Source organism: Mesoplodon mirus (genome assembly GCF_964341445.2).
Source record: "Mesoplodon mirus genome assembly, chromosome: 9".
NCBI lineage: Eukaryota > Metazoa > Chordata > Mammalia > Artiodactyla > Ziphiidae > Mesoplodon > Mesoplodon mirus.
Window position 1 is genome coordinate 97,688,299 of NC_138985.1, and position 23,878 is coordinate 97,712,176.

General features: G+C 36.6%; 1 protein-coding gene across 1 annotated transcript in view; it reads left to right on the forward strand.

Moving 5' to 3' along the window:
* Window positions 1-2,577: 2,577 nt before the first annotated feature.
* Window positions 2,578-23,878, forward strand: part of AGBL3 (AGBL carboxypeptidase 3) — a gene marked incomplete at its 3' end in the record, with an annotated part of 116,479 nt that continues 95,178 nt past the window's right edge. Inside the window, 2 exon segments of the mRNA XM_082632943.1 lie at window positions 2,578-2,676; window positions 3,980-4,040. Of these exon segments, the coding sequence (XP_082489069.1) occupies window positions 2,617-2,676; window positions 3,980-4,040 (121 nt within the window). The 5' untranslated portion in view covers window positions 2,578-2,616.

Consider the following 23,878-nt stretch of genomic DNA (forward strand, 5'->3'; position numbering starts at 1 on the left):
CTCTGTAGAATTACTTGAAATATGATCATGTAAATATTTGGACTAAAAATCTTGAGATTTAAGTCCCATCTCTGCCATTAATTTCTTGTGTAACCTGGTTAGATCATTTCTTGGAGTTTCACCTTGTGTGTCTGACACTATGGCTTGCAATCATGACTCTAAAATCCAACAGAAAAATAGATTCCATATATAAAAATTCTCTATGCATGTCACCTTTAGTAACATATGTATTACATAAAACAAGGTACAATTATAAAGGGTAATTAATTTTCAAGAAAGTGTGATCTAATACCTGCTCTATTTCTTTTTCTGGAAGGTCCATTCTTCTAAATCACTGACCTCAAAGAACATGTTATTTTTCGGAAACTAACAAAATTTAAGAAGAGGCTATTAACCTCATGTTTAAGCTATTGCTTTGCCCTTTATTTTACTTTTCCATTATCTCCATTTCTACAGTATTACAAATCTCATGACACATAATGCCTCGTGCAGGCACCAGACATTTAAAGACTTTTTTTTTAGCTCTACTTGGAAAACTATTCCAGATAAATTATCCACTAAGCTACAGACCAGGGGGAAATCAAGACGGGATGTACAGGAATAATGGCTAAATCTGTTATGGAAAGATCATGTTTAATTAGATGAAACAATACATGTAAAGTGATTTGCATAGTGTCGCCGAAGATGTGCTTGATACGTTAGCTAACGATTATTATACTTAAAGAATCTCTGAGCTGATAAGAATCTTGCAAGCTCACCCAAGAAAATCTATGACTCTTCCATCAAATATTTAAAGAGAAAAGTCTCTTTTTCCGAATCCAATAAAGATCATTAGTCACACAACTATGCAAAACGCAACTCGGTGTGGATACAACTAAAGATCAACAAAGCAAAAGTCTTAACCAGTCTGCTCTAGTGTCTGCTCGAAGAAGGGACAGACATGGCAAACAACCGATGTGCAGAACCGTAGGGACAAATAGCTGCCCTGCCTCCACCCCTAAAGCTTCCCGTCAGCCCCCTGCGCTCTACCTTCCCGCCCCTCGGGATGCCCTTTGACGCCCACTCCTCTACTGCTAGTTCGCGACCTTCTCCGGGCTCTCCCTTTCCTTCAGCCGAAATCCCGCGTAGCTGGCCAGTCTGAGGTCTCGCGAGGTTGAGCCCGTTGCCCTGGTAACGAGTGGTGCGCCTCGTGGGGAAGGGCGTGGCTGCGGTTGCTAAAAGGTAGCAGCAGCGTTCCAGTCGCTGGGCTGCAGGTATCACGGGCAGAACGGCTGCTCCCGGCGCACGGAAGGGACTACTGGCCTGACCGTGGGACTCGAGGCGAGGGTGAGGAGGCCGAGGCGGGACAGTGAAGTGCCGAGAGGGAAAGTCCCTGCGCGAAACGAGCGCGCCCAGAAAAGGCGCCCCTCCCTCCACTGCCGTGTCGCGGAGTGTGGGAGGAAGACTTCACCACCAGGAATTGTGGCTTCATCGTCCTTCCCGCCAAGAAGGGAAATCATCGTTCCTGCCCCGAGACTGCCGCGGCGCTGCTGGGCGAGGCCGCGCCTGCTGTGGCGTCTCTCGCTTCTGACTTGGAAGGTACGCACGGAGCGCTTATTGGATCCATCTGTGTGTGTGCCTCTCCTGAAGCTCAGGTTTTACTCCGCAGCAGGTCAGCACGTTGGTGCGCCTCATACGCTCATGTAAGGAAACAGAATCAAGATTTATGCCAGTGCAGTTTTCCAAATTCGGAGTTGTGATCCCCAGACGGAAACTTCAGTCTCTTACTACTGAAGGTGTCACCCATAAGACAGACTTCTCTTTGGCATTCGTAAAGTTATTCGCTATGGAGCTTGGGCTTTATTGTTTGTGGTCCACGCTCGAAAACCCGCTTTTTGTAGAGAGGAGCATAAACTAGTAGATTCGAAATTAGTAAATTCCTTTGGTCTCTCAAAAATAGTAGACTCTTGACAAGGAATTTCTATTATTTCATTGTCTTAATTACCACTTAAGAGGTCATTGTCGATACAACCTTCTGATAACTATTGAAGTAAGTTAACTATTCTAGTAAGACTAATATGATCGAATATTAGAACAGAGACAGTCTACAGAATATTAACCAAAATATAGAGAAAAAAACCGACTGTCATTTGAACTTTTGGTCAAATGAAAATTAAGCCGAAAAAAAATTAACTGTATTGCTACAACTCACTGCCTGAGTAAGTAACTGTAATTTTTCTCTGATGCATGATCTTTTCAGTGCCTCAGAATCATTCTGAACTCGCTATCGCTGTGTGGCATTTAACTGTAAATCTAGGATATAAATGATTTGGTTATGTACCCTGGAAATTCCTTTTTCAATTAAATTATTTACGTGGTTTGTCTTATTGTGACTTGTCTCTATCTTATAAAAATGGAGAATTTCTTCAAATCTCTGAAATTAAAGGTTTAATTAGCTGTGTCTTAATTTCCTTTTTAGAGAAGCCTGTTGTCACTGTTAATTAAATAAAATTGAATATATTTGGGGGTACACATTTAATGTGTACTTAAAAAGAAAACTGTCAAGTAAGTTCCTTACAAATTGTTTTACAACTTACCTACATAATAAAAGAAATTTCGAGCCAAATATTGGAAGAGATGTCAGAAGATTCAGAAAAGGAAGACTATTCAGACAGAACAATCAGTGAAGATGAATCAGTATGTTTTTCTCAACTTAATCCTACTTAGAAATAAAACTTGTTATAAAATATAAATTCCCAGTAAAAATACTATAAATTCAGTTGGCTGTAAAAATCCGTTGGATATTTAAATCACTCTTCACTGAAGTTGGGAAATAAATTGATTGAAAGCAACGCTATTAATGTGTGCAGTATGCCCTATCTAGAAAGAGAATCTATATTGATTTTGGGGTTTTTTTGAGAAAATATTTTGGCTGAGATTCTTCTGAGTTTTATTTAAATGTGTGTAATAAGTAATTATTAGGGTTTTATTTTATAATTCATGTCCACTTATTTTCTTATATGTACTAATTCTATGTTACATTATAATGTGTATCATAATGGTGAAACCTATTTCTAAACCTACTGTGTGTCACCATCATAGGTTTCATGTGGCACTGTTGTAACAAAGGAAAGTACATGAAGGAAGAAGGGGGGAGTGGAGAAACAAAATGCAGTAGTTACAAATATTTTATCTGGTCCCAGCACATATTTCTAAGCAATTTCCTTCACATTTTAGTAAAGTATAAATTATCTATGTAAGTTAAGGTCCCAAAATAAACTCCCCAAATGATGTATAACCCTTTAAGTCAATGGCTTTCCCTTTTCGCCCCCCCCATAAATTTATTTATTTATTTATTTTTGGCTGCATTCCTTGCTGCGCGCGGGCTTTCTCTATTTGTGGCGAGCGCGGGCTACTCTTCCTTGCGGTGGCACGGGCTTCTCATTGCGGTGGCTTCTCTTTGCCGGGGAGCACAGGCTCTAGGTGCAAGGACTTAAGTAGTTGTGGCACTTGGGCTGAGTAGTTGTGGCTCGCGGGCTCTGGAGTGCAGGCTCAGTAGTTGTGGCGCACAGGCTTAGTTGCTCCGCGGGATGTGGGATCTTCCCGGACCAGGGGTCAAACCCATGTCCCCTGCATTGGCAGGCGGATTCTTCACCACTGAGTCACCAGGGAAGTCCCGTCAATGGCTTTCTGTTTCTTTTTTCTTCTTTTTTTGGTTAATTTTAGTCCTAATTTAACCTGTTTTGCCAGGTTTACCAAGAATCTTTAAACTGTTCCTTCTCTATAATCATTAATATGACCTTACCTTGTGGAAGAAGAGAAATGAAAGATGAAAACTTTGTTTCAGGGTATTTGAAGTGTTGGGTGTTTTGAGACCAATAGCCAATAATAACCTTGAATTTTTTCATTTATTAAAGATTAAAGGTAGATGTAAAAAATTTCTGGATTGGGAAACCGCTGGTTTTTAAAAGATAAATAATTTAAAACTCTCTTGTTTTAGGATGAGGATACCTTTATGAAGTTTGTGAATGAAGACATCCATCAGTGTGCACTTTTAACAGGTTTGAGATTATTCATATATTCCCCCTTCTCTTTCTGATAATACCTTAAGTGGATGAAAAATGAGAGAGCGCTAGAAAAAAAAGTCAGTGAATAATATAGGGAATTATTATTCAGTTATTGGTAAGGAGATATGTATTTACTTTTATAAGAATATTTTGGACTTCAAACTTTTTTTTACTTGAAGTACAGGTGATTTACACTGTTCTGTTAGTTTCGGGCATACAGAAAATTGACTCAGTTGTATATATATATTTTTCAGATTATTTCCCATTATAGGTTATTTCAAGATAACATAATTCCCTGTTCTATTCAGTAAATCCTTGTTCTTATCTATTTTATATATAGTAGATTGTTAATCCCGTACTCCTAATTTATCCCTCCCCCTTCCTTTCCCCTCTGATAACCATTTGTTTCCTGTGTCTGTGAGTCTGTTTCTGTTTTGTATATAGATTCATTTGTATTATTTTTTAGATTCTATATATAAGTGATATAATATTTGTCTTCCTCTAACTTATTTCACTAAGTATAATACTCTCGAGGTCCATCTATGTTGTTGCAAATGGCAATATTTCATTCTTTTTTATGGCTGAGTAATATTCCATTATGTATATTTATATATATATATATACACACACACACACACACACACACACACACCACATCTTCTTAAGCCAGTCATCTGTTGATGGGCACATGGGTTGCTTCCATGTCTTGGCTATTGTAAATACTGCTGCTATGAACATTGGGTTGTATGTATCTTTTAAAATTAGAATTTTAGTTATTTCTGGATATATTCCCAGGAATGGGATTGCTGGATCATATGGTAGCTCTACTTTTAGCTTTTTAAGGAACTTCCATATTGTTTTCCATAGTGGCTGCACCAATTTACATTCCCACCAACAGTGTAGGAGGGTTCCCTTCTCTCCACACCCTCTCCAGCTTTATTATTTGTAGACTTTTTGATGATAGTCATTCTGACCCGTTTGAGTGATACCTCATTGTGCTTTTGATTTACATTTCTCTAATAATTAGCGATGTTAAACATCTTTTCATGGGCCTGTTGGTCATCTGTATGTCTTCTCTGGAAAAATATCTAAATAAGTCTTCTGCTCATTTTTGACTGGGTTGTTTTTTGTTTGTTTGTTGGTTTTTAAATTTTATTGGCATATAGTTGATTCACAATGTTGTTTTAGTTTCAGGTGTACAGCAAAGTGATTCAGTTATACATATACATATATTCATTCTTTTTCAGATTCTTTCCTCATATAGGTTATCACAGAATACTGAGTAGAGTTCCCTGTGCTATACAATAGGTCCTTGCTGGTTATCTATCTTATATATAGTGGTGTCTGTATGTAATCCCAAGCTCCTGATTTATTCCTCCCTGCCCAGCGTTTCCCCTTTGGTAACCATAAGTTTGTTTTTGAAATCTCTTAAGTTGGTTTCTGTTTTATAAATTAGTTCATTTGTATCATTTTTTAAAAATTAGATTCCACATATGAGTGATTTCATATGATATTTGTCTTTCTCTGTCTGACTTATTAGTATGATAAGCTCTGGGTTCATCCATGTTGCTGCAGATGGCATTATTTCACTACTTTTATGGCTGAGTAATATTCCATTGTATATATGTACCACATCTTCTATATCCATTCCTCTGTCAAGGGACAGTTAGGTTGCTTCCATGTCTTGGCTGTTGTAAATAGTGCTGGACATTGGGGTGCATGTAGCTTTTCAGTTATGGTTTTCTCTGGATATGTGCCCAGAAGTGGGATTGCTGGATCACTGTAGTTCTATTTTTAGTTTTCTAAGGAACCTCCATACTGTTCTCCATAGTGGCTGTACCAATTTACATTCCCACCAACAGTGCAAGAGGGTTCCCTTTTCTCCACACCCTCTCCAGCATTTGTTGTTTGTAGATTTTTTGATGATGGCCGTTCTGACCAGTGTGAGGTGATACCTCATTGTAGTTTTGATTTGCATTTCTCTGATAATTAGTGATGTTGAGCATCTTTTCATGTGCCTGTTGGCCATCTGTATGTCTCCTTTGGAGGCATGTCTATTCAGATCTTCTGCCCATTTTTTGATTGGGTTGTTTGTTTTTGTTTTTTTGTTTTTGTTTGTATAATTTGAGATTAATCCCTTGCTGGTCACTTTGTTTGCAAATGTTTTCTCCCATTCTGTGGGTCTGTTCGTTTTGGTTATGGTTTCCTTTGCTGTGCAGAAACTTTTAAGTTTAATTAGATCCCATTTGTTTATTTTTGCTTTACTTTCATTACTCTAAGAGGTAGATCAAAAAACATAATTGTTGCAATTTATGTCAAACAGTGTTCTCCCTATGTTTTCCTCTAGGAAGTTTTTAGCATCTGGCCTTACATTTAGGTCTTTGATCCATTTTGACTTTATGGTGTATATGGTGTATATGGTGTTAGAGAATGTTCTAATTTCATTCTTTTGCATGTAGCTGTCCAGTTTTCCCAGCACCACTTATTGAAGAGACTGTCTTTTCTCCATTGTATATTCTTGCCTCCTTTGTCATAGATTAATTGACCATAGGTGTGTGGGTTTATTTCTGGGCTTTCTATCCTGTTCCATTGATCTATGTGTTTATTTTTGTGCCAGTAACACACTGTTTTGTAGTATAGTCTGAAGTCAGGGAGCCTGATTCTTCCAGCTCTGTTTTTCTTTCTCAGGATTGATTTGGCTATTCAGGGTCTTTTGTGTTTCCATACAAATTTTAAATTTTTTGTTCTAGTTCTGTGAAAAATGCCATTGGTAATTTGATAAGGATTGCACTGAATCTGTAGATTGCCTTGGGTAGTATAGTCATTTTGACAGTATTGATTCTTCCGATCCAAGAACATAGTATATCTTTACATCTGTTTGTATCATCTTCAATTTCTTGCATCAGTGTCTTATAGTTTTCAGAGTACAAGTCTTTTGTCTCCTTAGTAGGTTATATTTTTTGATGCAATGGTGAATGGGATTGTTTCCTTAATTTCTCTTTCTGATCTTCTGTTGTTAGTGTATAGGCATGCAAGAGATTTCTGTGTATTAATTTTGTATCCTGCAACTTTACCTAATTCATTGATGAGCTCTAGTACTTTTCTGGTAGCATCTGTAGGATTTTCTGTGTATAATATCATGTCATCTGCAAACAGTGGTAATTTTACTTCTTTTCCCATTTTGATTCCTTTTATTTCTTTCTCTTCTCTTATTGCTGTAGCTAGGACTTCCAAAACTATGTTGAATGAAAGTGGTGACAGTGGACATCTTTGTCTTGTTCCTGATATTAGAAGGAATGCTTTTAGGTTTTCACCATTGAAAATGATGTTAGCTTTGGGTTTGTCATATATGGCCTTTATTATGTTGAGGTAAGTTCCCTCTATGCCCACTTCTGGAGAGTTTTTATCATAAATGGGTGTTGAATTTTGTCAAATGCTTTTTCTGCACCTACTGAGATGATTATATGGTTTTTATTCTTCAATTTGTTAATGTGGTGTATCACACTGATTGATTTGCAGTTGTTGAAGAATCCTTGCATCCCTGGGATAAATCATGGTGTATGATCCTTTCAGTGTAGAATATGCTTGGGAGTGTTCCTTCCTCTGCAATTTTTTGGAAGAGTTTGAGAAGGATGGGTATTAGCTCTTCTCTAAATGTTTGATAGAATTCGCCTCTGAAGCCGTCTGGTCCTGGACTTTTGTTTGTTGGAAGGTTTTCAATCACTGTTTCAATTTCAGTACTTCTGATTGGTCTGTTCATATTTTCTGTTTCTTCCTGGTTCAGTCTTGGAAGGTTGTACCCTTCTAAGAATTTGTCCGTTTCTTCTAGGTTGTCCATTTTATTGGCATATAGTTAGTCTCTTATGTTCCTTTGTATTTCTGTGGTGTCTGTTGTAACTTCTCCTTTTTCATTTCTAATTTTATTGATTTGAACCCTCTCCCTTTTTTTCTTGATGAGTCTGGCTAAAGATTTATCAATTTTGTTTATCTTTTCAAAGATCCAGCTTTCACTTTTATTGATCTTTTCTATTGTTTTCTTTGTCTCTATTTTATTATTTCTCCTCTGATCTTTATGATTTCTTTCCTTCTACTAACATTTTGTTTGTTCTTCTTTCTCTAGTTGCTTTAGGTGTAAGATTTAGGTTGTTTGAGATTTTTATTGTTTTCTGAGGTAAGATTTTATTGCTATAAATTTCCCTCTTAGAACTGCTTTTGCTGCGTCCCATAGGTTTTGGATCATCGTGTTTTCACTGTCATTTGTCTCTAGGTATTTTTTGATTTCCTTTTTGATTTCTTCTGTGATCCATTGGTCATTTAGTAACATATTGTTTAGCCTCCATGTGTTTGTGTTTTTTACAGTTTTTTTCCTGTAACTGATTTCTAATCTCATAACGTGGTGGTTGGAAAGGATGCTTGATATGATTTCAGTTTTCTTAAATTTACTGAGGCTTGATTTGTGGCCCAACATGTGATCTATCCTGGAGAATGTTCCAGGTTCACTTAAGAAGGAAGTCTATTCTGCTGCTTTTGGATGGAATGTTCTATAAATATCAATTAAGTCCATATGGTGAATGTGTCATTTAAGGCCTGTGTTTCCTTACTGATTTTCTGTCTAGATGATCCGTGCATTTCTGTGCCTATTTAAATGATCATGTGGTTTTTGGCTTTCCTCTTGGTAATGTGGTGTATCACATTGATTGATTTCCATATGATGAACTATCCTTGCAAACCTGGAATGAATCCAACTTGACCATAGTGTATGATCCTTTTTATGTATTTGGCTTACTAATATTTTGTTAAGGATTTTTTGCATCTATATTCATCAAAGATATTGGCCTGTAATTTTCTTTTTTTGTAGTCCCTTTTTGGTTTTGTTATCAGGGCGATGGTAGCTTAATAGAATAAGTTTGGAAATGTTCCCTCATCTTCAGTTTTTTTGGAATAGTTTGAGAAGGACCAGTGTAAGTTCTTCTTTGTATGTTCTGTAGAATTCCCCAGTGAAGCCATTTGGTCCTGGACTTTTGTTTTCAGGAAGGTATTTTTATTGCTGATTCTATTTCACTTGTAGTGATTGGTCTGCTCAAGTTATCTGTTTCTTCTTGACTCAGTTTTGGCAGGCTGTGTGTTTCTAGAAACTATTTGTTGGCATATAATTCCTCATAGTATTCTCTTACAGTTTTTTGTATTTCTGCGATATTGGTTGTTATTTCTCCTCTTTCATTTCCTATTTTGTTTATTTGGGTCCTCTCTCTTTTCTTCTTGGCAGGCCTGGCTAGAGGTGTGTTGATTTTGTTTATCTTTTCAAAAAAACCAGCTCTTGGGTTTTTTATCCTTTCTGTTGTTTTTTGGATCTCTATTTTATTTATTTCCTCTTTTAACTTTATTATTTCCTTCCTTTTGCTGACATTGGTTTTTTCCTTGTTCTTTTTTTAAAAATTCTTTTAGGTGGTAGGTTAGGTTGTTTTTTTGAGTTTTTTTTTTTCCTTCTTGAGGAAAGCCTATATCACTATGATCTTCTGTCTTAGAACTGCTTTTGCTGTATCCCATAGATTTTGTAAGTTTGTGTTTTCATTTTCCTTTGTACTCAGGTATTTTCCAATTTCTTCTTTGATTTCATCACTTACCCATTGTTTTTTTCAGTAGCATGTTGCTTAGTCTCCATGTGTTCATTCTTCTCCCATTTTTCTTTCTGTGGTTGATTTCTAGTATCATACCATTGTGGTCAGAAAAGATACTTGAGATAATTTCTATCCTTTTAAATTTGTTGAGGCTTGTTTTGTAACCTAATATGTGGTCTATCCTAGAGAACGTTCCATGTGCGCTTGAAAAGAATGCGTATTCAGGGGCGGGGGGCTTGATGTAGTGTCCTGTAGGTATCAAGTCCAACTGGTTGTGTCATTTGGGATCTCTGTTGCCTTACTGATTTTCTGTCTGGAAGATCTGTTCATTGATGTCAGTGGGGTGTTAAAGTTTCCTACTATTATTGTATTCCTGTCAATTTCTCTCTTTATGTCTGTTAGTATTTGTTTTATATATTTAGGTGTTCCTATATTGGGGGCATATATGTAAATGAGTATAATATCCTCTTCTTGTATTGCTCCCTTTATCATTATATACTGTCCTTCTTTGTCTTTCTTTATGGCCTTTGTTCAAAGTCTATTTTGTCTGATATGAGTATTGCTATTTATTCCTACTTTCTTATTGTTTCCATTTGCATGGAATAGCCTTTTCCATCGCCTCACTTTCAATCTGTGTGTGTCTTTTGCCCTAGAGTGAGTCTCCTGTAGGCAGCATACTGTTGGTGTTTGTTTTTTAATCTAGTCTGTCACTCTTTCTTTTGATTTGAGGATTTAGTCCATTGACATTTAAAGTAATTATTGATAGGTATGTACTTATTGCCATTTTATTTATTTTTCTTCTATTTTATTTTTTATTTATTTATTTTAACATCTTTATTGGAGTATAATTGCTTTACAATAGTGTGTTAGTTTCTGCTTTATAACAAAATGAATCAGCTATACATATACATATATCCCCATATCTCCTCCCTCTTGCGTCTCCCTCCCACCCTCCATATCCCATCCCCCTAGGTGGTCACAAAGCACCAGGCTGATCTCCCTGTGCTATGTGGCTGCTTCCCACTAGCTATCTGTTTTACATTTGGTAGTGTATATATGTCCACGCCACTCTCTCACTTCATCCCAGCTTACCCTTCCCACTCCCCATGTCCTCAAGCCCATTCTCTACTGTCTGCGTCTTTATTCCTGCCCTGCACCTAGGTTCTTCAGAACCCTTTTTTTTTTTAGATTCCATATATAAGTGTTAGTATACAGTATTTGTTTTTCTCTTTCAGACTTACTTCACTCTGTATGACAGATTCTAGGTCCATCCACCTCACTGCAAATAACTCAATTTCATTTCTTTTTATGGCTGAGTAATATTCCATTGTATATATGTGCCATATCTTCTTTATCCATTCATCTGTCGATGGACACTTAGGTTGCTTCCATGTCCTGGCTGTTGTAAATAGAGCTGCACTTAATTTCCATTTTAAACCTTGTTTTCTAGTTGTTTTTGTAGTTCTTTCTTGTTCATTTCTTCTTTTTGTTTTCCCTTTTGTGGTTTAATGGTTTTCTTTTGTATTATGCTTGAGTTCCTTTCTTTATGGTTTCTGTGAATCTATTGTATCTTTTTGATGTGTGGTTACCCTGGTTTTCAAGTATGTTAACCCATAACTATATCTACTTGCTTTAAACTGATAGTCATACAAGTTTAAACACATTCTAAAAGATCTTCATTTTTATACTCCCCTCCCCTACATTTTGTGATTTTGATGTCCTATTTTACATCCTCATGCTTATCCGTTTACCATTAATAGTAGTTATAATCACTTTTACAATTCTTTGAATTTTTTAAAATTTATGTACTGACTTATTAAAGTAATCTTCAATCCTTTTATATATTTGCCTTTCCTATAGATACTTGCTTCTTTTCTATTTAGAGAAGACCTTTCAATATTTCTTTTAGGTTAGGTTTAATATTGCTGTATTCTTTCAGTTTTTGCTTGTCTGAGAAATTCTTTCTCTCTCCTCCTATTCTAAATGATAATCTTGCTGGGTAGAGTATCCCAGGTTGCAGGGTTTTCCCTTTCAGGACTTTGAATATATCATGCCACTCCCTTCTGATCTGCACAGTTTCTGCAGAGAAATCAGCTGATAGCCTTACGGGAGTTCCCTTGTAACTGACTCTGTTTTTCTCTTCCAGCCTTTAGAATACTCTCTTTATCTTTAACTTTTGCCATTTTAATTCTGATAATGTCTTGGTGTGGGTCTGTTTGTGTTCATCTTGTTTGGGACCCTCTGTACTTCCTGTACCTGGATATCGGTTTCCTTCTTTAGATTTTAGGAAGTGTTCAGCCATAATTTCTTCAAGTACCTTTTCAATCCCCTTTTCTCTCTCTTCTCCTTCTGGAACCCCTATTATGCGTAGGTTTGCACTCTTTATATTATCCTGTAAACCTCATGTGTTGCTTTCATTTTGTTGTCTTTCTGTCTGCTATTCTGATTGGGTGATTTCCATTTTTCTATCTTCCAGATCACTTATTTATTCTTCTGCAGCACTTAGTCTGCTATTCATTGCTTCTAGGTTGGTTTTTTACTTGGCAATTGAATTAGCTAATTTTGACTTTCATTTTTGTAGTCTAGTTCCTTGTTACAGTGATCTGCATTTCTATGGATAATCTTTCTTAATTCCTTTAGCATTTTTATTACTTCTTTTTTGAAGTTGGGGCTTAGAAGAGCAGTGAGGTCTGTTTCATTAGTTGTTCTTTCAGGGGAGTTCTCTTGTTTTTTTAATTGGGAGTAGTAGTAGTTCCTCTGCTTTTTCATTTTACTTAACTTTCTCCGTCTCTATGAATTTAGGAGAAACAGTTATTATCTACTGTGGTCCTAAGGGGTGTTTTTATGTGGGAGCATCCCTGTGTAGACTGTGTGAGTTCAGTATTTTTGGTGCGAGGGCTGGTTGTGGTATGGATACCAGCCACGTCTTTCTTCAGGGTTTGCTGGCCATTACCCCCTTGATAAGGGGTGTGATTTGTTTTGTAGTGTCTCGAGTCTGTGCTTCATGTGAGGTGGGGCTTCCTCTTTCTCCGTGGTTGTCATTGCCTTGTTGGGTTCTGGGTCTGCTCCCCGGTTTTGGAGTAGGAGTCCTGAGGGTTGGGTTCAGTAAGGTTCCATTGCCCTTGAGTACATGCCCTTCCCCAAAGGAGATGATTGCTGAAGCAATGAGGCTCTTGTGGTCACAGCAAGCCTGTGCACTGCCTGTGTAGGCCTCTGCGGTTCCTCTCAGATGCAGCCCAAGGTCGTATCCCTTTCTCCGTTGTGTTTGTCCCAGGTCTAGTACAAGGCTGTGGTGTGGAGTAGCCTGGGGCTGAGGATGTGGGCATTGTGGCTGCAGAAATTGAGGTGGCTGTGCTGCTGCCTGGGATCTGGGCTGCCTCTGTGGCACACTTCTCCCTGGACCTGTCTGCCACATATCTGGTGCTGAGCTGCAGCATGGAATGGGCGGAGCCAGCACGATCTCACTGGGGAACAGATTGCTTCACACTCCTCACCAGGACCTGTCTGCCCAAGATTCAGCACGTAGCTGCTGGCCTTACATTTTTTTTTTCTTGACTGAATGCATTGACTGGTACTTTCAAAAAATATTTAATAATTTTACATTCATCTTATTCCTAATTTTAACGGGAATGCTTTTAGTGTTTTTCCACTAAGCAAACTATAAGCTTCTAGTTTGAAATAAATTTGCTTTCAATCCTATCAAGGAAGTGTCCATTTATTCTTATATTATGAAAATTTACCAGGAATAATTACTACATTTTATTAAATGGTTTTTCAACATCTCTGGGGAGAAAGGATCATAATATTCTCATTTGGTATATTGCTTTGGTGAATTCTGCTAGTAGATTCCTTAAGTCAATATTATTGGAATAAACTACAGTTAATCATTATGTATTAATGTTTAGTGTGTTGCTGAATTCTGTTTGCTAATATTTTACACAATATTTTTGCTTTAATATTCATAGATAAGATACATTTGTTATTTTCTAGCTTTTATATTTTGAAAGGTTTTGTTATAAACATTTCTCAAAGTCCTTTCCCTGTGTTCTAGAACAATTTGAATAATACTGCAATTAACTGTTCTTTTAAGTTTGATAGAATTTCCTTAAAGCTATCTGGACATAATTGTTATTGTTGTTTTAGAGTTACAAAGAATATTTTTATTATACAACTTATGTTTCTTCTTTGTTAGTTTAGGTTTTCTATCTATTCTAGGGACAGTTTTGGTTATTTGTATTTTCCTAGAAAAATAATGCTTTTCATGGAGAGTTTTTAATTTATTTACATAGATTTAGGCAAAGAATTCTTTTATAATTGTTATAATTTCCTTTGAACCTGAGATTTTTTTCTCTGTTCTCATATTTTATGTTAAGTATTTGTGCATTCTTATTTTCTTCTCCCTGATTATATTAGTGGGATTTATCTTGTTTTGTCAAAGAGTCAGTGTTTGAATACATTTATTCTGTTGTGCTGTTTTCTAATTCATTAATTTATGATTATTATAATTATCTCAGAATTATTGATAATATAGTAATAAATTATGTTGATGTATCTAATTGTGGCATACCATTAAGGGAAGTTTTAACTCCCAGTCTTTAACTTAAGAGGTTAATACTATTTAGCTTCTTAATGAATTTATAGTACTGGTGCGGATCATTCTTCTAAGTATTTTAGTGGTACTAGTTCAAAGACGATAGGTATAAAACTATAATTTGACCCACAAATTTTCTGAACATTGTCTGTAGTACAGACCTGGTCATGTCGATATGAGAGTTATTTGATTTAGGCATCCTGGGATTGCATCTGTCTTTAGGCCTAGTGAAGGCATGGCTCATGAGAGTAAAACATCTTCTGAGGAGATTAGTATTTGGATTGTTATTTCTATGGGTAATACTACTTGGTTATTTACTTCTAATAGTCATAATTCTCCTGGCTTTAGGTCTGATGTTGGGATTATGTAGGAGTCAAAGTTTAAATCCTCATAGTCTGTATATTCTTAGATTCAGTATCACTGATGTCCTATAGTTTGTACAGTAAGGGAAGGATTATTAATTTCATCTGTCATGTAAAGAATTCGTAATGATGGCAGGGCAGTTAGAATTAGGATAATGGCTGGTAAGTTTGTCGGGATAGTTTCTACTTATTGTGCTTCTGTTGTATGTATTAGTGTAGTTGTTAATATTAGTGAAATAATATAGAGGACCAAGGAGCTGATTAAAAACACAATTATCAATGTGTGATCATGAAAGTGTAGTAATTCTTCTATAATGGGTGACGTTGCATCTTGAAAACCTAATTGGAGAGGGTATGCCATGGAGATATATAGGACTTTCACCTATAATTTAACTCTGACAGAGTTATGGAAAATTTTACTAATATCTCATTTATTGAGAAAGACATAATAATTATGATGTTGGCTTGAAACCAGTAGAAGAGGATTTGATTCCTTCCTTTCTTAGCTATTTTGAGTTAACGTAAGTGGGCTCTTCGAATGTGTGATATGGTAGACAATCGTTTAGTCATTCTAGTTAGCTCTACTGTTAAGACTTCTCATTTTGATGCAAATGCCTCTCAAATTATGAAAATTGTTAATATTACTGCTTTTAGTGAAATGAATGAGCTTATTGATGAGATAGTGTTTCATGTTGTGTATGCATCTAGGTATATCATTGTGGTATTCCAGATAGACCTAGGAAATGTTGTGGGAAGAGAGTTATATTTACACCTACAAATATAGTTACGAAGTGAATTTTTGCTCATGTTGAGTTGAGTGTATAGCCTAAGAATAGTGGGAATCAATGTACAAAGCCTCCCATAATAGCGAATACAGCTCCTATTGATAATACTTAGTGGAAGTGTGCAACCATGTAATCTGTATCATGAAGGACAATGTCTAGTGATGAGTTACCTAGGACAATTCCTGTTAGTCCACCTACTGTAAAAAGGAAGATGAAGCCTAGGGCTCATATTATGGCTGGAGATCATTTGATATTACCTCCCTGAAGGGTTGCTAGTCAACTAAATACTTTTACTCCTGTTGGAATAGCAATAATTATAGTGGCTGATGTAAAATATGCTCATGTTTCAACATCTGTATTTACTGTAAACATGTGGTGAGCTCAAACGATGAATCCTAAAAGTCCAATTGGTATTATAGCTCATAGTATACCTATGTACCCAGAAAGCTCTTTCTTCCTGAACAATAAGTTTCAATATGTGAGATTATTCCAATCCAAGTAAAATTAGAATATAGACCTCAGGATGTCTGAAGAATCAGAATAGGTGCTGATATAAGGTTTGATCTCCCCTTCCAGCAGGGGATAGTAGCAGTAGCACAGCTGTAATTAAAACTGATCAGACAAATAATGGTGTTTGATATTGGGGTATAGCATATGGTTTTAGGTTAATAATTGTAATAAAATTAACAGCATCTAAAATTGAGGCAACAGCTGCTAAATGCAGGGAAAAAATAGTAAGGTCTGCTGAAGCTCCAGCATGGGCTAAGTTTCTGGCTAAAGCCTGTACCAGCACTGGCTTCAGCTATAGATGATGAAAGACGTAGTAGGAAAGAGGGTGGAAGTAATCAGAAGCTTATATGATTTATATGGAGAAAGGCTATATCGGGTGCCCCTATCATTAGTGGAACTAGTCAGTTCCCGAAGCCTCCAATTATAATGGGCATAACTATAAAGAAAATTATTACAAATGTGTGGGCTGTTATAACTACGTTGTAGCTCTGATCATCTTCAAGCCGTGGTCCAGGTTGACCTAGTTCAGCATGAATTAGTAGGCTTAAGGTAGTGCCCACTATCCCAGCCCAAGCACCGAGTAGTAGATATAAAGTACCAGTGTCTTTATGGTTAGTTGAGATTAGTCTGTGGTTTATGAACATAGGTTAAATGGCTAACTATTAGACTGTAAATCTAAAGACGGGGGTTGAGTCCTCTTTTTGCCAAGTCCTGTGGTGAATTTTACATATTGAATTGCAAATTCAAAGGAGCAGCTTCAATTCTGCCAGGGCTTCTCCCACCTTTTTTTTTTTTTTTTTTTTTTTTCTTTGCGGTACGTGGACCTCTCACTGTTGTGGCCTCTCCCGCTGCGGAGCACAGGCTCCGGACGCGCAGGCTCAGCGGCCATGGCTCACGGGCTCAGCCGCTCCGCGGCATGTGGGATCTTCCCGGACCGGGGCACGAACCCGCGTCCCCTGCATCGGCAGGCGGACTCTCAACCACCGTGCCACCAGGGAAGCCCTCCCACCTTTTTTTTTTCCTGGTGGTAGGAGTAGATTGAAGCAAGTTGACCAGGGTATTTAGCTGTTAAGTAAAAGTTTCTTGGGAAGTGTAATCCCACCAATCTAGTGAGGATTTAGCTTAACGTGTTCAATTTGCATTCAATTGATGTAAGATATGGTCTTGGAGTCCTTATTAAGCAGGGATTAAGTAAATTAAACTTGCTTAGGGCTTTGAAGGCTCTTGGTCCGTGTAAGCTAAATTCCTAATCCATTACTCAGAGTACTGGTGTAAGGGGCAGGAGTATTATGGATAGTGCAGTTACTGTAGGTCGGAAAATTGTTTGTTTTGCAAACTCAACGTGTCCTTTGATTTTTGTATTATTTCTGGAGGGCCATACAGTGAGTGCCGTAGCGTATGTGAGTCATGTAGAGGTGCAGGTCGAGGAGTGCTGTAATAGCCATCAGTTCAGGTAAAATACTGTTGTGGTTTGTCATTTCTTAAATGATTATCACTTTGGCAAACATCCTGAGAGTGGTGGGAGGCCTCCCATGGATAATAGGGTGATGGGGATGAGGGTTGTAATAACGGATAGTTTGTTTCGTGTGTGTGATAGCGATGGTATAGTGGTAGCTGTGCTGTAATACGTTATTGTAATATAAATTAGAAGGTTCAGGGTTGTTACAGTTGGGCTTTACAGTATAATGGCTGATAGTCATCCTGTGTGAGCAACTGATGAGTAAGCTATAATGTTTTGTAGTTGGGTTTGGTTTAATCCACCTCACCCCCCAATTATGATGGATAGTATGGATATAGATAATACTTGGTTTAGGCTGATGGATGGTGAGATTTGGTATAATACTGACAGGGGTGCAAGTGTTTGTCATGTTAGTAAGATTAAGCCTGCTATTAATGAGATGCCTTGTGTAACTTCAGGTACCCAGAAGTGGAATGGAGAGAGTAATGGTTCTTACTGTCGATGCTGTTGGATTAAAGATTTTTGTAATGGTTCATTGGCCGGAATATAACAGGTTAATGATAACGGCTATTATAAGTAATATTGATGTGGTAACTTGTGTTAGAAAATATTTAGTGGATGCTTCTAGAGCTCGTGAGTTAAGTTTTTTTATTATAATGGGAATAATGGCTAGTATATTTATTTCAAAATCGATTCAGATGAATAGTCAGTGGGAGCTGGTTATTACAATTATGGTTCCTGAGATAATGGTTGTTAGGATGATGATAAAGATGGTGGGATTTATTAGTACGGGAATGGTATAAACCAACATTTTTTGGGTAAGGGTCCAATAGCTTATTTAGCTGATCTCACTATAGAATATGGTGTAATGTGGTAGCACGAAGTTTGAATTCTTAATCATCAATTCCTATGATTCTAGAAATAAGATGATTTAAACCTCTATTGTTTACTCTATCAAAGTAACTCTTTTATCAGACACATTTCTTGATGGATGCTTGATATTGTAATAAGTAATGAGGCGTGTCCTATGCCTAGGGCTGGCGTTCGTGCTAGGAAGTTTTTTCAAAGTAAATGTATTAATTCATCATATCAAAATTAAGGACAGGATGCTCAAATTCATAGGAAAGAGATTGTTAGTAATAGTGTTTCGATGATAAAGTTGGTTGTGTATAACTCTGATATATAGGGGTTATAGAATGCTCCTAGAAATAGTATTGTTGTGAAAATGTTTATTATGATAATGTTGGAGTATTCTGCTAAGAAATGGAGGATGTAGCTGGTCGTAGTGATTCTTTACTGAGTAACTTGACTGCATCAGCAATGGGTTGTATTAGACCATGTGGTCCTACGATATTTGGCCCTTTTCGAAGTTGCATATAACCTAAAATTTTTTGTTCAATCAATGTTAGGAATGCTACAGCTAAAAGAATGGGGTAATAAGTGTTAAGATATTAATTATAAACATTTTGTTGGGGAGAGGATTTGAACCTTTGGTTGTAAAGGTTTAAGTTTTATGCAATTTCCGGGCTCCGCCACCTTAACAAACCCTAGTCTTAGGTAGATGTTTTGTATCTGTTAATTAAGTTGAGATTATATCATTAATTAGTTGTAAGGCACTTTTTAAAGTGGGCCTTATTTCTCTTGTCCTTTCGTACTGGGAGAAATGTATAATAGATAGAAACCAACTTGGATTACTCTGGTCTGAACTCAGATTGCATAGGACTTTAATCGTTGAACAAATGAACCTTTAATAGCAGTTACATCATTGGGGTGTCCTGATCCAACATCGAGGTCGTAAACCCTGTTGTCGGTATGAACTCTAGAATAGGATTGTGCTGTTATCCCTAGGGTAACTTGTTCCATTGATCAGCTTTTTGGATCAATAAGTGATAATATGTTTTGACTGGTAAGTCTAGACTTTAATTACTTGGAGGTTTTTGTTCTCCGAGGTCACCCCAACCAAGTTGTCAACCCATGTAAATTTTTTTTATCCCTTGATGGTTTAGTTATTTTTTTGGGGGGGGGGTTGATAAATTAAAGCTCCATTGGGTCTTCTCGTCTTATTTTGTTATTCCTGCCTCTTCATGGGAAGGTCAGGTTCACTGATTGAAACTAAGAGACAGTAAAACCCTTGTGTGGCCATTCATACAAGTCCTTATTTAGAGAACAAAGGTTTATGCTACCTTTGGTCGGGATACTGTGGCTATTTAACAGTTGTCACTGGGCAGGCAGTGCCTCTAATACTTGTTATGCTAGAGGTGATGTTTTTGCTAAATAGGTGGGGTTTATGTTTGCTGAGTCCCTTTTACTTTTTTTAATCTTTCTTTGGGTGCATGGCTGTTGGATTAATAGTGTGTTTAATAAATAGTTTAACGTTGAGTTGTATTTATTTACTGTTAATTATTAGTATATTATTAGTTACTGATGTAAACTTACGCAAGGAGAAATACTTCTTGTTACTCATATTAACATTATCGCCTCTATTGGTTAATAGATTAGTCCAGTATAAATCTATGAGTTGATTTGCTTGTTATTGGTATTAAGGTAAAATTATTGTTGAGCTTGAACGCTTTCTTAATTGGTGGCTGCTTTTAAGCCAGCTATGGTGTTGCTTATTTTTACTCTCTAGATAGGTTGTACCCATTTCTAAAAAGCTGTACCTTTTTAGACTAACATTTAAAAATACATTAAAATTTATAAAAGGTTTCTGGTGATTTTCAAAGTTGAACTGAAATTCTTTTCCCGGACAACCGGCTATCACTAGGCTCGTTTGGCTTGTCACCTCTACTTATGAATCTCCTCACTATTTTGCTACACAGATGAGTTTGTTCTAATAAACTGTTCATAAGTAGCTCGTCTGGCTTGGGGATATTTAACTTAAGTTCTCTTTGTTAAATGTTCGCTAGTTAAATCATTATGTGAAAGGTACAGAGCTTTTTGTTACTTTAAATGCTTCTTTCATCATTCCCTTACGGTACTTTCTCTGTAGCGCCAGGGATATTTTAAATTTCTGTCTCCTATAATTTGAATGTTGAGTGAATGTTTTATTTACTTTGCTTGTACTAGTAGAATGGGAAGGGGTGTTGGGCTAGATTTATTTCAAAGTATTCATAAATTATGAAATCTACTAGGTGAAAACTAGGTGCTTTATTTAAGCTATGCTTTGATTTATTCACGCACACTTTCCAGTATGCTTACCTTCTTACGACCTGCCTCCTCTCATATGATTAGTATTTGCTAATAGATTATAGGAAATTCTTATAATACTTGAGGAGGGTGACGGGCGGTGTATGCGTGCTTCATGGTCTTAATCAATTAAGCACTCCATTCTTAATTTACTACTAAATCCTCCTTTGGTTTTTAGTTTTCATAAACTAAAACTAAAATGTGGTGAAAATATATTCTTGAAGTAGAAAATGTAGCCCATTTCTTCCCATCCCATAGGTTACACCTTGACCTAATGTGTTTATGTGTAATAATCATGCTTACTTTTACTCCTGTTTAGGGTTTGCTGAAGGTGAGGGTGTATAGACTCAATTAGCAAGAGTTGGTGAGGTTTATCGGGGTTCATCGATTATAGAACAGGCTCCTCTAGAGGGTGTGAAGGGCCTCCAAGTCCTTTGAGTTTTAAGTTGCTGCTACCAGTACTCTGACGAATAATTTTGTTCTTGTAATTATTTGGGTTTAGGACTAAGCATATTGGGGTATCTAATCCCAGTTTGGGTCAGGAACTACTAAAGTCACTTTTGTAGTCTACTTTTATTTTAGTTACGGCTTTTTATGACTTAATTAAAACTTTATTTTATGTAGCTCTTTAACACGCTTTGCACCATATTTTTATTAATTTGGGTTAAGCGTATGACCGAGGTGGCTGTCATGAAATTTACCAACACTTGTTGGTATAACTTAGTCGAACTTCTGTTTACGGCTTAATTTTTATCACTGCTGCTTCCCGTGGGGGTGTGGTTAAGCAAGGCGTTATGAGCTACTAATGTTAATGTGCTTGATGCCTTCTCCTTTTAATCTTCATGATTTAGAGGGCATTCTCACTGGGGTGTGGATGCTTACATGTGTAATTTTATTAAAAACTAATAGAAAGGCTGGGACCAAACCTATGTGTTTGTGGAGTTAGTAAACTCATCTAGGCATTTTCAGTGCCTTGCTTTAAGGTTTTAAGCTACATTAACAAGTTGTTTTCACATATTGAAGTAACATGTATATAGTTGTTTTATGTGATTTATGTTAGATTTAGCATTAAAATTTTGATTAAAATGGTTGGTAGATCTAGGAAGATGTCTGTCTATATAAATGGTGAATAAGTAGTTTATTGCTACGATTGGGGTTTATTTTCTAGGTCTGTCTAATCTTGGGCATTAAGTTGTCCATGTTATTGGGTAGATGGCTAAGTTCTATGTACTTACGTGTTTTTGCCTTGTTTTGGGGGCTTGACAGGGCATTATAGGGATGCAGAGCATGGGATTTAGTGGGGGGTAAAGGGGGTTTGTTAAACAGGTCCTTTACCTGTTCATATGCATATGTGTGTACATGTATGTGTGTCTGCAATTATCCTTATGTCCTGTAACCACTGACTGAATAACACCTTATGGTTGATGATGTTGGTAAATAATACTCAATTAAAGTCCAGCTACAATTTATTTGACTGTGTTAAGGCCTCAGACGGCCATAGCTGAGTCATAGCATCCCTTAAAAATTAAAAAAAATACCAAATGCATGAAATCACAGTTATCTGTGAGCATGGGCTGATTAGTCATTAGTCCATCAAGATGTCTTATTTAAGAGGAAAGAGTGAGTGATTTTAGGTGAGATGGTCCTGAAGTAAGAACCAGATGTCTGATAAAGTTCATTAATAGAAACTCCCACAAATTATGGGCCCAGAGCAAGAAGAGAGACACCTCTTTCAACTTATTTCAAAGTAAATTGTAGACATTCTTACATTTCTCCTATAAAGTTCAGTCTTTGTTTGTGATTCTTTTTCTATTTTGAGGTAAATTCTACATTAAATGAAATGCACAAATCTAAGTGTATCAGTCAGTGAATTTTAGCAAATGCATACATCTGTGTGATCCAAACCCCTACCACAATATACATTATCATTATAATCACTCAGAAAACTTAAATACTTAGGTGTAAATTTCACAAAACATCTACAAGACTTGAATGCTTAAAACTACACAATGCTAATGAAAGGAATTAAAGAAGATCTAAATAAATCAAGAAATATACCATGTTCATTGATTGGAAAACTCAATCTAGTAAAGGTGTCAGTTCTTCCCAAATTGATATACGGGTTCCAGGCGATTCCTATCAAGACTTTTTTTTTTAAGATATAGACACATTTACATGGAAAGGTGAAATGACTAGAATAGCTAAAATAATTTTGAAAAGAAGCATAAAGTGCGAGCATTAAGCTTATCTGATTTCAAGAACTTTTATATAGCTACAGTGGTCAAGGCCCTGTGGTATTAGTGGAGGGATATATACATAGATAAGTGGAACAGAATAGAGAGCCCAAAAGCAGAGCCACACAAATATGCCCAAGTAATTTTTGACAAAAGTGCAAAAGCAATTCAATGGCAGAAAGTTAGCATTTTCAACAAACGTTGGACAACCACAGGTGAAAAAAAAAGGAAAAAATGAACTTCAATCTAAGTCTAGCACTGAATACAAAAAATTAATTCAAAATGGATCACAGGCTTAAATGTAAAATATAAAACTTTTTAAAATAGGAGAAATTCTTCACTATCTAGAGCTAGGCAAAGAGTCCTTAGAATTGTCAGAAAGAACACAATTAATAGGGACTTCCCTGTCAGTCTAGTGGTTAAGACCCCATGCTTCTAATGCAAGGGGCGTGGGTTCGATCCCTGGTTGGGGAACTAAGATCCCACATGCTGTGTGACATGGCCAAAAATACTAAAAAACAAAACCAAAAAACTACAATAAAGTGAAAACTTGATAAATTAGGCTTCATCAAAATTTAAAACTTTTGCTTTATGAAAGATCCTGTTAAGAGAAAGAAAATATAAGTGGAAGAAGAAAAACAAAGGTTAAGTGTGCATGCTACCTGATTCTTTCCCTTTTTATGAGAAAAACAGATGTCACAAAAATTTTGCAAGTAGTTTTCTTTTTACGTATCTTTGGTTAGCATTATATTATGTATCTACTCCTAGCCACAGCTATGCCTGGAAAATTGAGATTTTTAGTGGAGCTCATTGCCAACCTGATAAAGATGGGTTTTTGCTAGTAAACACAAGAAGACAGAATGCATGTTGGGAGGGCAACTAGCAGTATACGCAACAACTGTAATTTTGCAGGGCCCTCCACTCCTAAATGTTCTTTCATTCATGTAACAGTGAAGTAACTTGAACTGGTACTTGATACTTCATGTAGAAATGGCTTATCCTGGCAGTTACTTAACAATGTCACTTAATATGCCTTATGAGACAGTCATCTGTGTTATCAACCACTTAAGACAAAATAAAGTGGCTC